The sequence below is a fragment of the Nerophis ophidion genome, linkage group LG09 (genome assembly GCF_033978795.1).
Source record: "Nerophis ophidion isolate RoL-2023_Sa linkage group LG09, RoL_Noph_v1.0, whole genome shotgun sequence".
In the NCBI taxonomy this organism is placed as follows: Eukaryota; Metazoa; Chordata; class Actinopteri; order Syngnathiformes; family Syngnathidae; genus Nerophis; species Nerophis ophidion.
In genome coordinates this window covers 74,628,583-74,645,193 of record NC_084619.1, presented here as the reverse complement: position 1 = coordinate 74,645,193, position 16,611 = coordinate 74,628,583, and the positions used below count along the sequence as shown (strand labels likewise).

At 39.6% G+C, this 16,611-nt stretch overlaps 1 protein-coding gene across 1 annotated transcript; it reads right to left on the bottom strand.

Annotated features, from left to right (window-relative positions):
• Window positions 1–11,153: 11,153 nt before the first annotated feature.
• LOC133559725 (zinc finger protein 503-like) lies at window positions 11,154–13,872 on the bottom strand. Its single transcript, XM_061911769.1, has 2 exons — window positions 13,274–13,872; window positions 11,154–13,071 (listed from the first exon to the last, which is right to left on the bottom strand). Exons 1-2 carry the CDS (start codon window positions 13,508–13,510, stop codon window positions 11,653–11,655), a joined length of 1,656 nt encoding a protein of 551 aa, XP_061767753.1. The 5' UTR covers window positions 13,511–13,872; the 3' UTR covers window positions 11,154–11,652.
• Window positions 13,873–16,611: the final 2,739 nt, after the last annotated feature.

Sequence of the window (16,611 nt, the reverse complement as noted above, 5' to 3'; positions counted from 1 at the left end):
GATGAAACACAATACAAAACTCCAGGGGAAAACTTGCCAATGTTAGCAATTTTCATTTAAACACCATCCACGACTCCATTAGTCCTAAATTATTGGTGGTATATTTTAGGCCTTATTGTGTACGTCCCATTGTGACGTGGATTCATTTGATGAAACACAATACACAACTACATTGGAAAACTTGCCAATTTTAGCAATTTTCATTTAAACACCATCCACGACTCCATTAGTCCTAAATTAGTTGTGGTATATTTTAGGCCTTATTGTGTACGTCCCATCATGACCTGGATTCATTTGATGAAACACAATACAAAACTCCATCGGAAAACATGCCAATTTTAGCAATTTTCATTTAAACACTATCCACGACTCCATTAGTGTTAAATTATTTGTGATATATTTTAGGCCTTATTGTGTACGTCCCATCATGACCTGGATTCATTTGATGAAACACAATACAAAACTCCAGGGGAAAACTTGCCAATGTTAGCAATTATCACTTAAACACCATCCACGACTCCATTAGCGTTAAATTATTTGCGGTATATTTTAAGCCTTATTGTGTACGTCCCATCATGACGTGGATTCATTTGATGAAACACAATAACTTGACGATTTTAGCAATTCTCATTTAAACGAGAGCATTATGGGTGGAAGTTTGCACCCGTGTAGAACTGTTCTGCATCATAATCTATTTCTTCCGTTTTGTTATTTAGCCACAAAAACGAGACAAAAAAACATCGCAAACTTGTGCATTTGTAAATGTAGCCTTTTTATTGCAACTCTTGTATTGACAGATGCAACACGCACTAAAACCCATTGTGATTTATTATAATAAATGTAATAAAGGTGTAAATAAAGGTACAATATATTAACTTTATTACAATGACTTGATAATGTTGTTCATGGCCCGCCTTAATGATAATGCATTAAAGTGTGACAATAGCATAAGACGCCATACAAAAGTTCCTTCAAAAACCTTCTACTTTTAGCAATTCTTATTCATACGGCAGCAATGATCATTTTGGACATGTTTTTATTCGGGCTTGTGTTTTGCGCTTGTGTCGAACTGTTTGGCATCCCCCCAAAAATATTTTTGCATTCGGCTACAAAATCAAACAAATACATCGCAAACGTGCGTACTTGTACATGCTGCTTTTAAAAAAAAAAAAAAAAAATGAAGCTCCTTTGTGGAATTTCTTCCATGATTGCAACGCTCACTAAAAAAATCCAAAATAATTTAACAAATAATTAAAAAAATAATAATAGACTAAATAAAATAATAATACTAATTTTCCTGAGGGAACTCTTCTAAAACTGAAACAAAGGTAATGTGTCTTCATGTTGTTCACAATTCACGACAATATCACGAGGTGCAATACAATATCTCCATTGAGAAACCGTACAATTTTAGCAATAATCATTTCAATGGGAGCAGTAATCATTTTGCTCATGTTAATATTTGGGGTTGTAGTTTGCCCTTGAGTATAAATGTTCAGCATCATATTTTTTTATTTATTTAGCTACAAAAAAACACTAAAAACTTTTACTTGTAAATGCGACACTAAATGGTCCCTTGTGTGTGAATGTTGTCTGTCTATCTGTGTTGGCCCTGCGATGAGGTGGCGACTTGTCCGGGGTTTACCCCGCCTTCCGCTCGATTGTAGCTGAGATGGGCGCCAGCGCCCCCCGCGACCCCAAAAGGGAATAAGCGGCAGAAAATGGATGGATGGATGGATGCAGCTGTCAGGCTTTGATAAAAGGATTTGGACTCAGATGCAGATTTGGGACTTTAGACAGGCTTTTATTTTGACAGTTTCCTTTTACCTCCCGAGTCAGGAAAAAACATCTAATATCACAAAAATAAACTACGCGGCGAAAAGGTTCCAGAAAAAAAAAGGAACAACCGAAAATCACTCCGAACGGAGGAAAACACAAAAGTAAAGACGAACTATAAACATCCATCCATCCATTTTCTACCGCTTATTCCCTTTTGGGGTCGCGGGGGGCGCTGGCGCCTATCTCAGCTACAATCGGGCGGAAGGCGGGGTACACCCTGGACAAGTCGCCACAGTATTTAACAAAAAGCGCTCCAACAGGAGGACCAGAACAACATCTATGAAAAATTCTACACTAACTAATCTAATAAAGTATTTAACAAAAATAGTCACTCAAAAAGTGGAGGAATGAATAACTAAATAACCAAAATCCCTCTGCTGAGGAGGAAAAAAGGAAAACTCCAAATATTCATAAAGGGGTTCAGGATCAAGGGACTTAGGCACGAGACAAGGCAAGGCATGGACAAAAACATGGACGCTAGAGAGCACCAATAAACCAGACAATCTGGCACAGAACAAAGGAAGGCGTGAGCTTATAAACACATGAAGGTAATAGGGAACAGCTGGAAACAATCAGAGAACAGGGATGACGTCAGACTGATGACACAAAAGGAAGGGCAAGTGACCTGAAACCAGAGGAGAGTTACTTTTCAAATTAAAACCATAAAACAAAAAACCCAAAACAAGACATCCCTCACCGCGGTGTGACAGCAGCCTCATGGTGATTTCTTAGAATAAGCCTAATTTTTAATGTAATCCAACTTAATTGTGTTCACGACCCATCATAATGACGACGTGTTACCATAACACATGGGTGTCGAACTCTGGCCCGCGGGCCAAATTTGGCCCACCGTACAATATCAAATTAACATTAGAGCTGGCCCGCCGGTACTATAAAGGCACTGCCTTTAGCGTTGTCACGTCTGCTTTTACTACATGATAAATGTGACTTGTACACACACTTAAGTGAATGCCATGCATACTTGCTCAACAGCCATACAGGTCACACTGAGGGTGGCCGTATAAACAACTTTAACACTGTTACAAATATGCGCCACATTGTGAACCCACACCATACAAGAATGACAAACACATTTCGGGAGGACATCCGTACCGTAACACAACATAAACACAAAAGAACACATACCCAGAACCGCTTGCAGCACTAACTACCACCAAAACCCGCCCCCCCCCACCACCAACCCCACGCATCTCATTATTATTTTATTTTAAGATTTATTAGCCTGTGGAAAAATGTAATGTTAGTATTTACCTCAGAAGGCTACAAATACTGTAGAAAAGAGGCATTAAATGTTTTATTCAATTTTTTTTTTTCCGTTTGTTTTTTGAATGTGTATTTTGCACTATTAAGGTATATAATTATTGCTTGTTCCATATTCATTGTTCAAGCAAATCCGTGTAGCAAACCGAGCAATAATTAACGTTTTATTCGTGCACTTTCTCTTGTTACTTCAAGGCTTGAATGTTTGATTCATTCATTATTGTTATTTTATTTTCAAATGTATTATTAGCCTGTGGACAACATTTTTATTGTGATATTTACCTCAGAAGGCACTCAATTTTTATTTAATATTTGATATGCCATTGATATTTTTAAATGCGACAACTGCTTTCTGTTCAGGAGAGAACACACAGAAGATAATACAAATAATAACGGAAGAAATGAATAAATTAAAAAAATGGTTTGATAAAAACAGACTATCCTTGAATGTCAGTAAAACTAAAATAATGCTATTTGGTAACAGTAGAAAAGAGCATCAGACACGAATACAAATTGATGGAATAGATATCGAAAGGGTAAAAGAAACCAGATTTTTGGGGAGTATTAATAGATGATAAAATGAACTGGAAATCTCATATACAAAACATAAGGTGGCAAAAAATATTTCAATAATGAATAAAGCAAAATACGTCCTGGGCCAAAAATCACTTTCTATTCTCTACTGCTGGCTAGTGTTACATATCTGAGTTATTGTGCAGAGATGCTACCTCAGTAGAAGCATTTAAGTCTCATCTTAAAACTCATCTGTATACTCTAGCCTTTAAATAGACCTCCTTTTTAGACCAGTTGATCTGCCGCTTCTTTTCTTTCTCCTATGTCCCCCCCTCCCTTGTGGAGGGGGTCCGGTCCGATGACCATGGATGAAGTACTGGCTGTCCAGAGTCGAGACCCAGAATGGACCGCTCGTCGGGACCCAGGATGGACCGCTCGCCTGTATCGGTTGGGGACATCTCTACGCTGCTGATCCGCCTGAGATGGTTTCCTGTGGACGGGACTCTAGCGGCTGTGTTGGAGCCACTATGGATTGAACTTTCACAGTATCATGTTAGACCCGCTCCACATCCATTGCTTTCGGTCCCCTAGAGGGGGGGGTTGCCCACATCTGAAGTCCTCTCCAAGGTTTCTCATAGTCAGCATTGTCACTGGCGTCCCACTGGATGTGAATTCTCCCTGCCCACTGGGTGTGAGTTTTCCTTGCCCTTTTGTGGGTTCTTCCGAGGATGTTGTAGTCGTAATGATTTGTGCAGTCCTTTGAGACATTTGTGATTTGGGGCTATATAAATAAACATTGATTGGTTGATTGAAATATGGGGAAACAACTACAAATGTGCGCTACATTCACTAACAGTGTTACAAAAAAGATGGATTAGAATAATACACAATGTTGGATATAGAGAACACACAAACCCTTTATTTATTGAGTCAAAAATATTAAAGCTCGATGACTTGATAAAATTGCAAACAGCTAAATTGATGTACAAAGTAAATTATAACCTGCTAGCAAAGAATGTACAACAATTCTTCTCAACTAAAGAGGAGAAATATAACCTTAGAGGAAAATCTAACTTAAAACATTTGTATGCACGTACAACACTTAAAACTTTTAGCATATCAGTATGTGGAATTAAATGATGGAATGGATTAAGTAAAGAAGTTAAACATTGTACTGATATGATCCAGTTTAAGAGGATGTTTAAATTAATAGTGCTTACAAAGTACAAAGAGGAAGTATAATGAGAAACACTTTCAAACTTATTGAAAATAAGATATTCTTCATCTTAGTATGTTAATGATGACTGAAATAGTTAAGTACATGTTAAAAAACTGCTGTGTTAATCACTCTTAGATGTAATATTTCTATTTTGATATTTTACATGCTGCCGCTAGGTGACATCATACGCAAATACGGTGTTAGCTTTCACTGTTATGCTGATGACACCCAACTCTACATGCCCCTAAAGCTGACCAACACGCCGGATTGTAGTCAGCTGGAGGCGTGTCTTAATGAAATTAAACAATGGATGTCCGCTAACTTTTTGCAACTCAACGCCAAAAAAACGGAAATGCTGATTATCGGTCCTGCTAGACACCGAACTCTATTTAATAATACAACTCTAACATTTGACAACCAAACAATTAAACAAGGCGACACGGTAAAGAATCTGGGTATTATCTTCCACCCAACTCTCTCCTTTGAGTCACACATTAAAAGCGTTACTAAAACGGCCTCCTTTCATCTCCGTAACATCGCTAAAATTCGCTCCATTCTGTCCACTAAAGACGCTGAGATCATTATCCATGCGTTTGTTACGTCTCGCCTCGACTACTGTAACGTATTATTTTCGGGTCTCCCCATGTCTAGCATTAAAAGATTACAGTTGGTACAAAATGCGGCTGCTAGACTTTTGACAAGAACAAGAAAGTTTGATCACATTACGCCTGTACTGTATATACCTTTATATACATATATACATACATATATACCTATACTGTATATACCTTTATATACATATATACATACATATATACCTATACTGTATATACCTTTATATACATATATACATACATATATACCTATACTGGCTCACCTGCACTGGCTTCCTGTGCACTTAAGATGTGACTTTAAGGTTTTACTACTTACGTATAAAATACTACACGGTCTAGCTCCATCTTATCTTGCCGATTGTATTGTACCATATGTCCCGGCAAGAAATCTGCGTTCAAAGGATTCCGGCTTGTTAGTGATTCCCAAAGCCCAAAAAAAGTCTGCGGGCTATAGAGCGTTTTCCGTTCGGGCTCCAGTACTCTGGAGTACAGTTCGAGATGCTACCTCAGTAGAAGCATTTAAGTCTCACCTTAAAACTCATTTGTATACTCTAGCCTTTAAATAGACTCCCTTTTTAGACCAGTTGATCTGCCGTTTCTTTTCTTTTTCTCCTATGTCCCACTCTCCCTTGTGGAGGGGGTCCGGTCCGATCCGGTGGCCATGTACCGCTTGCCTGTGTATCGGCTGGGGACATCTCTGCGCTGCTGATCCGCCTCCGCTTGTGATGGTTTCCTGCTGGCTCCGCTGTGAACGGGACTCTCGCTGCTGTGTTGGATCCGCTTTGGACTGGACTCTCGCGACTGTGTTGTATCCATTGTGGATTGAACTTTCACAGTATCATGTTAGACCCGCTCGGCATCCATTGCTTTCCTCCTCTCCAAGGTTCTCATAGTCATCATTGTCACCGACGTCCCACTGGGTCATTATTGTCACCAATGTCCCACTGGGTGTGAGTTTTCCTTGCCCTTATGTGGGCCTACCGAGGATGTCGTGGTGGTTTGTGCAGCCCTTTGAGACACTAGTGATTTAGGGCTATATAAGTAAACATTGATTGATTGATTGAAGGTCAGTGAATGAATGTTTATATTGTGGGCGCTCTGAAGTGGAAAAGGGGTAGAATTAAATAAGCTTTGCTTCTTCTTACTCCTTTTCGGACATGATGTATTGTGTATTGCGAAATGATGAATTTAACTGATGTATAATGTTGTATGTATGTCATGTTCGAAATAAACTAAGAAAAGAAAAGAAAATACATTTTTATCATTATTATTTGAAACTGGATTTTGCATGTCACTATAAAGTTATATAAGGCTTGCTTGTTCAATATTCAATGCAAAACTTGTTTGGCTCCCTATTAAAAGGTTCATTTGTTCAACCCTTGGCCCGCGGCTTTGTTCAGTTTTAAATGTTGTCCCACTTTGTATTTGAGTTCGACACCCCAGCCCTAACATGACATGCAATACAAAACTCCATCAGCGAAGCCAAAATTACAATAATATTATTTGTGCGTGAGCAGTGTTACTTTAAGACAAGTTTCTTATTGTGTTGGTAGTTTGCACTTGTGTAGAACTGTTCTGCATCATAATATGTTTGGTTTATAATTTAGCCACAAAAACAAATCCAAAAACACTTCCAACGTGTGTACTTTAAAAAGCAGCATTTTTAAATGCAAATCTTGTATTGACGTGTTGTGATTAGTTATATTAAACCTGAATGAATTAGTAAGGCGACGGTGAGATTGTTAAAAGGCAAAATAAGAGCTCTACTTCAGGGGGGTCGGGAACCTTTTTGGCGGAGAGAGCCATTCAAGCCAAATATTTTAAAAAGTATTTCCGTGAGAGCCATATAATATTTTTTTAAGACTGAACACAACTAAATGTGTGCATTTTTAAGTAAAACCAACATTTTTAGAGTATAATAAGTCTCTTATTCTTTTTAATAACACTGTTATTCCGAAGTGAACCAACAATACATAAAATACTTCTTACCATTAATGTGACTTCTTAAACAGGTGCGGTAGAAACCAGATGGATGGATTAAAATGCATGAGAATGTTTTATATTTTTAACACTGTGACTACCAGCGGAATTATTCATGACTTATCGTGTTAAACAATGTCAGCTAAGATTTATCTGAGAGCCAGATGCAGTCATCAAAAGAGCCACATCTGGCTCTAGAGCCATAGGTTCCCTACCCCTGCTCTAAACCCTTACGGTCTGTAAAATTGTCGATTTATGAATTCATGGATGTAAAATGGCTTGTTTGTTTTGTTGAACGCTGCCTGAAGAAATAATAAACTAAACCACACTTAATGGTGTTGTTGACCCGTCACAGTGATGATGCATTCAATACAAAAGCTCCATCAGAAAACTGTACAATTATAACTATATTATTAGTGTTTGAGTGGTATTCACTAGAGACGTGTTTCTATTTGTGGTTTTCGGGTGCACTCGTGTACTGCGAACTGTTCTGCATTAGACAAATACAAGCCAAAATATGACAATGTGCCAAATTGTCATCACACTTTGTTTTTATTTTCCATGTGTTTACTTGATTATTCTGCTGTTACTGCATGTAGTGTTGCTGCGACTGGAACCAGGATTTCCCTGTGGATCAATAAAATGATATCTAATCTAATGTAAATGATCTGGCTACAGTTATGTGCCCTCAATGTGTTAATAAAATTGCTCACTTTAATGTGCAAGTAATGCGAGTCAATCGTATTCATGATTATGAATTAGATCAGGTAAAAATAACGCTAAATCTTGCCAAGCTGCTGTCATCGCCAACTAACGAGGTTCAATGCAAAAGCAATATCAGAAATGATAGCTGTGCTCCTAATGTAAGAGAGTGGTAGTCATTTAAGACCTGTCTTGCGTCATGCTGATACAGCGTTTTTATATTTTTGTTACATTGTTGAGCTACAAAAAACAAAACAAAAACACTGGAGACTCCACTTACTGGATTCATGTGTTTTCAAATGTAGAATTTGCAATGCAGGTCTTGTATAAGCTTGAATGTGTGCAACACTGCTTAAAAACTGAAATAAATAAGCAATATTTTGCCCCAATGTGTATTTTGTACTTAATGTTTGGACAAATTTTCATGTGTGATGTGATTCTTGTGACTATTCATCTGCTTGATATACAGTATTTGATGCCATTAACCTTACAATTAAAACAATGCTCATTTGGTATTATTTTTATGGCATGTTTGTGATTGTTATTATTTTCTCTGGCGTTGTTCAAGTGTTCTGCATCATGTTTATAGTGTTTTCTAACATTTTTGTTACATTGCTTAACTAGAAAAAAAATACAAAAAAAAAAACACTGAAAACTACAACCACTAAATGTGTGTTTTTGTAATGGAACTTTTGTATTGGACTGTCAGTGAACATATGCAACATTTTTCAAAGTGTCTTTTTTGGTAAATTTCAAGTGTAATGTGATTCTGGTGTCCCATGCATCAGGACTATGAACAGTACCAATTAAAACAATGCTCATTTGGTATTATTTTTATGGCATGTTTGTGATTGTTATTATTTTCTCTGTCGTTCAAGTGTTCTGCATCATGTTTATAGTGTTTTCTAACATTTTTGTTACATTGCTTAGCTAAAAAAAAATACAAATCACTGAAAACTACAACCACTAAATGTGTTTTTGTAATGGAACTTTTGTATTGGACTGTCAGTCAACATATGCAACACTTTCATTAGAAAAACCAACAGCTTTAGTCCGCTGTATAATTTTGTCAATTTTTCAAAGTGTCTTTTTATGTACATTTCAAGTGTAATGTGATTCTGATGCATCAGGACTATGAACAGTACCAATTAAAACAATGCTCATTTGGTATTATTTTTATGGCATGTTTGTGATTGTTATTATTTTCTCTGTCGTTCAAGTGTTCTGCATCATGTTTATAGTGTTTTCTAACATTTTTGTTACATTGCTTAACTAGAAAAAAAATACAAAAAAAACCACTGAAAACTACAACCACTAAATGTGTGTTTTTGTAATGGAACTTTTGTATTGGACTGTCAGTCAACGTATGCAACACTTTCATTAAAAAAAAACAACAGCTTTAGTCCGCCGTATAATTTTGTCAATTTTTCAAAGTGTCTTTTTTTGTAAATTTCAAGTGTAATGTGATTCTGGTGTCCCATGCATCAGGACTATGAACAGTACCAGGCGATGCAATACAGAAGCTCTATAAGAAAACCTTACAAGTAAAGCACTGCTCATTTTGGAATTATTTTAAGGCTTTTTTTTTTTGTTACTATTGTTTCCTCTGGGGTGGAACTGTTTGCATCATACTGATAGCCCTTTTTAATATTTCGTTACCTAGAAAAAACACAAAACACTGCAAGCTACAACTAGACAAGTGTCCTTAAAAATGTACATTTTTAAAGCAGCTTTTGTATTGGATTTCATTTGATGCAAAACTCACACAAAAAAGGACTTTCCGCTTGTTGTGAATCCCCCAGAAGCTCCTTTCTGCACATCTGCAGGCCCTGTGAATATCCAAAGTGAATATCCACTTTAATACTTCCTAATCCGGGTGTTCTCTCGCTGTGTTGTGTCACACATCTCCAAGCCGTGGGTACAAGGAGGCCATGCAGAGCAAGGTAGGAGTCCTGCTAATTCATGTGCACATGTGCCTGCTTCAGTACACCCCCCCCCCCCCCCCCCCACCACCACCTCGCTGACAGCAACAAGGAGGAGGGGTGCATGATAAATTGCCGTCCACCGGTGACCTCCAGAGCAAAGGCACCATGATGTGGGTAGAAATGGAAATGGTTCTCTTACGCTGTCATTACATCACTTCGGACCTCGACTAGGCCTTGGAATTGTCCAAAAAGAAATGCAGATATAAAAGTATTTTGGATGTACATTTTAAAAGCACTTGTGCAGGATTATCAAAATAGTTTGCCTTTAATAAAACATGCAAAAAAGCAATGTTGAGATTTGTGGTGTAAAAAAATGCAACCGCTTACATGTTGAAAGTGTTAAAATTGCACCATTTTTTCCATTTTTAGTATACATCAACACAAATATGTATTTCTGTTTATTTTTTAGATGGATGCAATTCACCAATATAATTGCAATATTCTTTTAAATGAGGATTTTAGATGGCAATAAGAGGAGTTCCCTATTTTTTGTTTTTGCATTTTAATGAAACAATTTCTTTAATATTACCTGCATTTTATTTTGTACTTAATTTGCAAGTTTAAAAACGGAAATCCATTTTTTTGTACAGGTAAAAATTAATTTAATCTTATTTAAAGTGTTTTATCAAATAATACACCACAAAATAATTTAAATATAGTTCATATATATATGAACTATATTTAAATTATTTTAACTCACAAAATAATTTAAATATAGTTCATATATATATATACATATATATATGAACTATATTTAAATTATATTAACCATATTTAAATTATTTTGTGGTGTATTGATAAAACACTTTATAATTGAGATTTTATATATATATATATATATATATATATATATATATATATATATATAAACACACTTGTAAAATCTAGTGTGTATTTCTCAGCTTAAACCAAAATATATTTAAATTTGGGAATGTACACACTAATGTTCCTAATATCAGTAAAAAAAAATGTTTAACATTTTTGGTACATGGTGAATAAAGTCAATGAGGCACACGGAGATATGGAACAGAATTGTTTCTTATTTTTTTTCCAGAATACATACAAAAAAATACCAATTCTCTTCCGAGGGTATACACCTGAAAAATAACTCAATTGCTGATTTTTTTTCAAGAAAAGAAAAACAAAAACAAAAAAAAAACATGCATGTCAATTATTTTCTTCGGTGAGACGTTTTTTTGTCTTTAAATAAAGAACAAACACAATCATTGCAATTTTCAAATGAACATCGAAATAAGAAATCCCTACTTTTAATTAGTATTTTGATTTTTTTTCTTTGAAAAAAAAATCCCCTTTTAGCTATAGTTCTGTTTGGACATAATGCACTTTTTGAGGTTGCTGAAATATGTTCCATTTTTGCAGCCTGCTTTTAAGCAGACATATAAATAAATACAAGTCCACGGATCCCGTCCATATGCGTTCATATAAAAGTCTTTATAGTTGCATTCTTTGTATTATAAACTTTGCAAAGTCTATTTTTGTTTTTGTTGTTGTCTCCCCCTCACTGGTATCCAAGCGCCGATGCTGTGGTGAGTCTCTGGCCGTACAGCGCGTAAGGGGAGTAGTAAGGCCCGGTTGCAGCAGGGACCGGGACAGGGGCTCCGGGGGTGGGCAGCGGGCTTTTGGAGTACGGGTGGTAGCGGCTGCTGAGTCCCAGTGCGTGGTGCGGGCTCCTGAGGGCCAGAGACCCGGGGCTGCCCGGGCCCCCTGACGGCGGCATGTGCATGTGACAAGCCATGGCCGCGGCGGCCGCGCTGGCCAGGGAGGACGAGCCCGGGTAGCCGGAAATGAGCTTCTCTGCCCCGGTGAACGCCGTGTGAGTCCTCAGGTGGTTCAGGAGCTCCTCCGAGGAAGAGAAGCGCTTGTCGCACGGTCCGTTTGCCGAGACCCAGTTGCAAACATGAGGGAGGGGGTCATTGGGGAGCATAAAGCCGTATGGGTACAAGGGGTGTCCGCTGAATGAGGGCGCCGACGTGTGAACTCCGTGCATGGGGTGCGTGGAGTACATGAGCGGGTAGCTGGACTTGAGCGCGTTCGCCGCCGCCGCCGCCGCGGCCGAGTCGTGGCCGCAAGACCCACCGGCCGCGCCCGCCAAGTGGCTGGCGCAGTGGTAGCTGAGGCAGTAAGGGTCTCTGCACAGGCTGGCCGACATGATGGAGGGAGGAGACGCCCCGGCCAGAGGGCTGGAGCCCGCCTTGCTGCACCCGAGCGCGTTCACCAGGCTGCCTCCGTGCGGCATGAAGTGTTGCGGGTAGCCCGCGTAGGCCCCGGCCAAGCCGCCCGGGTACGTCATGCCGGCCGGGGGCAGAGGGAAGACGGTCTGGCCCGGCTTGTACGGGGACACGGGCGCCACCAGCCCCGAGCCCAGCACCGACGCAGACGACACGGACGTGACCGAGGGAGAGTCCGAGGAGGAGGAAGACGTGGAGGTCTTAACGCCGTGCGTGGTCTCCTGGTGCTGGTTCACCTCCACGTTAATCCCACCGCAACTCACACTTATCCGGCTGTGGCTGGACGTGGCCGAGCCGTCCGAGTGCTTCCCGCAGTCCGACTCCTTCTTGTTGTCGTCCCGCTCCCCGCATTTGCCGTCCGCCGGCATCGGGGAGGCGGAGGTGCTGGAGTTGGGGCTGCCTGTGCGCGGCGTGAACGGCTGACAGGTGGCGCTCGGCACTCGGAAACCGGACTTGTCGGCTCCGCCGCTGGAGGAGTCCTTCTTGTCCGACGGCTTGGAGTAGGGCTTGAAGCTGGATTTGTCATCCACGCCGATGTCGCTCAGCTTCAAAGGGCCGGATTTAGAATCCTTCTCCGTAGATCCGTTGGAGGTGACGGAGGAGAGTTTGGAGGAGGGCGGCGGGTCCGGTTTGCCGATCTGGGAGCAGGTCTGCGCCAGGAGGGCCAGCGGACTTTTCTTTGCATCGAGCTGCGGAAAAGTCGACATTTTAATCACTCGCATTTTGTTTTTTTAATTTAAGCGGTAGGAAATGGATGGATGTATGGATGTTTTTTTGTTTTTTTTTAACTTTTTTTTTTTTTACATTTTAATATCTTACATTTTATTTATTTCATTAAATACTTTTTTTTTTTTTTTTTAATAAAAAAAAAAATAAACATATTCCGCTTACCTCAATAGGGCTGACGGGTGTGGAGGGTAAAGGCTGCAGATACTCCGGGTGCAAAATGTGTCCGGAGCGTGCCGTCAGCATTTTCAAAACCTTCACCGGGAGTCTGTTCGCTTGTCGGAGCGGGTCTGACGGCGGATGGTGGAGAAGGAGGGAGGCTGGCTTGGCGCTGCTTCCCGGAAAAGTGGCTCTGAGCTCCGCGAGGTGTGTGAGGACAGACGCCGAGGGCGATGTGCTCATGTCCCAATGGTCAGCCAAGTGGACGGCGAGGCTTTGGTCTGACTCATCAAGAAAATATTAAAATAATAATAATAATAATAATAATATTGATGATAATAATCCGGATGGTTCAGGGGGGGAAAGAAGCGACTGTGGCCGTTCTCGCAGGTCCGTATCGCCGCTGCCTGCCTGCCTGCCTGCTCGGTGCTTCCGTCTCCGCGTCCTCGCCGCTTGTAGTCCCGCACTCGGGACTGGGAGACGTTTTCACTCGCAGAGAGAGGGGGAAAAACAAGCTGAATTAGTCCCGAGATTAAAGCCTTTGCCGCCTTCCAATCAAATGGGACCCCGAGGTGATTGGAGGGTCAAGGGGATGTGACGTCCTCCTCCTTGGGAGCGTCTTGCTTTGACGGATCGGCGGCAGGGGGGCGGAGCCTCGCTGGTTAATGTTGTGTTTGCTGTGAACGCTTACTCCGTTTTTTCCCCCTCTGAACTACTTCTGTGAAGTGTTGTGGTGTTTTTTTCTGCGATAAGTCAGATCAGATCGTTTTCCAGGACTTTGTGAGGGAGCCAAATAATAGAATTTGAGCTGTTTTATAGGACTTACTTACATGTTTTGAGCTATAACACATCTAAACTTTTGCCACTGAAAAATCAAAACATGCGGGGGCCATTTTTGATATATTTTATTTTCAAAACCAATAATATATACAACATTTTTAAACCATCAGAGCTCTTCTGAAAGGTCATACAATTGTTAAGATTAAGTCATACGGTATTATTTGTGTTTGTTGCTTTGTTGGGTCTGCTCCTCTCCCTGGCCATGCTCCCTCCACCCCAGCAGATGATGGCGTGGAACACCAGTGTATATGTTTAGTTTTTTTGTTGTTGTTTTACTTTTGTAGCTGTATGTAGAAATGGCGTTTACTTGTTTCTCACTTTTTTTGTAAAGGCGCCGGATATTGGCGGACCCGTCAGCGATCCTGTTCTGTCTCCCTGTAATGTTTGTTACCCTCGGGGGTTAATAAAGTATTTCTGATTCTGATTCTCAAACGTTTTTCAATATAAAACACTTGGGGCCGCATAGCTCGGTTGGTAGAGCGGCCGTACCAGCAACTTGAGGGTTCCAGGTTCGATCCCCGCTTCAGCCATCCTAGTCACTGCCGTTGTGTCCTTGGGCAAGACACTTTACCCACCTGCTCCCAGTGCCACCCACACAAGTTTAAATGTCACTTAGATATTGGGTTTCACTATGTAAAGCGCTGTGAGTCACTAGAGAAAAGCGCTATATAAATATAATTAACGTCCATTTCCGAGTTGCACCATCATCCATTCATCCGTTTTCTACCGCTTGTCCCTTTTGGGGTCGCGGGGGGTTGGGGGGTTGCTGGAGCCTATACATCATGATCAACATTAATATACAGTAGCCTAGTAGGCCTATATATTCATTAAAAACAAGGTGGAGTTGTTATTTAACACATATAGTTAATAATGTTGGCCACTGTAACAGTACACACAGTTTGAACAGTAACACTGTGTTTGAATATTTAAAGAAGTACGCGGACTTAATCACTGCTCTACATTAACTTCAAATCGATCCGTCAAAAAATTGTTAATTTTTTAAAATTTGTATTCCCTTTTTGTTCCAGAAAACCCTGTTTTGTATGGCAAAACTTTCAAATATATAACATTTTCCCTCCAACATTATCTAAGTGGAATATTTGATGAATAATAATTGGAGCTTTAACTCGTACAACAATTCATAAAAACATCAATTTTTAATTTATTATTAATTTTCAACAAAGGCAGCTTAAAAATCCCACTAAGATTCTAAGGGCTCCCACTTATTGAAGTGTTTAAAATATGTCATAACATTTTTATTTTTTTATTTTCATCGCTTTATTCTTTCGATCAGTGATTCTCAAACTGTGGTACCACGAGTGGTACGTGGGCTCCATCTTTATTTAAATACAGTGTTCTATTTCCCTACATTCGAACACAGTGTTACTGTTCAAACTGTGTGTAATGTTAAAGTGGCCTAAAGTATTAAATATGGCTGTTAAATAAAACTTCTGCCTTCTTTTTAATGAATACTTAGGCCTACTATGCAACTGTATTTTAGTTATGGGGGTACTTGGAGGGCCAAGTGTTTTTCTGAGGTGACAAAACTTTAAAAAAAAAAAAAACACTGCTCTAGATCAACTTCAATCTATCTGTTGTTTAAAAATAAAAGTAACAATTGTTTGTTTGGTTTATGCTGTGTTTGTCATAGAAAACTTAGTTTGCTATGACAAACACACAAAGCATGCAATATTTTCCTCCCCAAAAAATGTCAAAGTGGATTGTTAAGTACATGGAGCCTTGAAGCGGTCGATAATTCAAAACAACCATTACTATGATTCATTATTATGTTTTGAGCAATAGCAGCCTTAAAGAAGAAAACATCCTGCATGGCAGCTTTGTGTTATTAGAGTCAACATTCCATTTTCTTTCCCATTAAATTTCTATTGTTTGCTTTTTTTATTCCACTTATTTTTGTTTCTTTCTTTCATTTTAGAATGTGCCTTGAGTTGTTAAAAACTTTGGACACCCCTGAGTGGTTCCAGTACTTTGATTTGACCTGAGGTAGATTACGGTGGGGAAAAAATGCTAAAAATTGATATGAACAAAAACAATACATAGTCTGTGGTTAGTTTGCTTGACCTGACCATTTTGAACAAGAACTTAATGCCCCTCTTCCCAGAACTGATTGCACTGTTTTTAAATTAACGTGTAAAGTAGTAACCAAAATACATTTGGAAATAAATTAATCAACAATTAAATTATTAGTGCAGAATAACAAATGTACCTTCAATAAAAGTTACAAAGTTGCATATGTTCCTGGTGTACAGGATATTTATATATATATATCCATCCCATCCATCCATTTTCTACCGCTTATTCCCTTTCGAGGTCGCGGGGGGCGCTGGCGCCTATCTCAGCTACAATCGGGCGGAAGGCAGGGTACACCCTGGACAAGTCGCCACCTCATCGCAGGGCCAACACAGATAGACAAACAACATTCACACACTAGGGCCAATTTAGTGTTGCCAATCAACCTATCCCCAGGTGCATGTCTTTGGAGG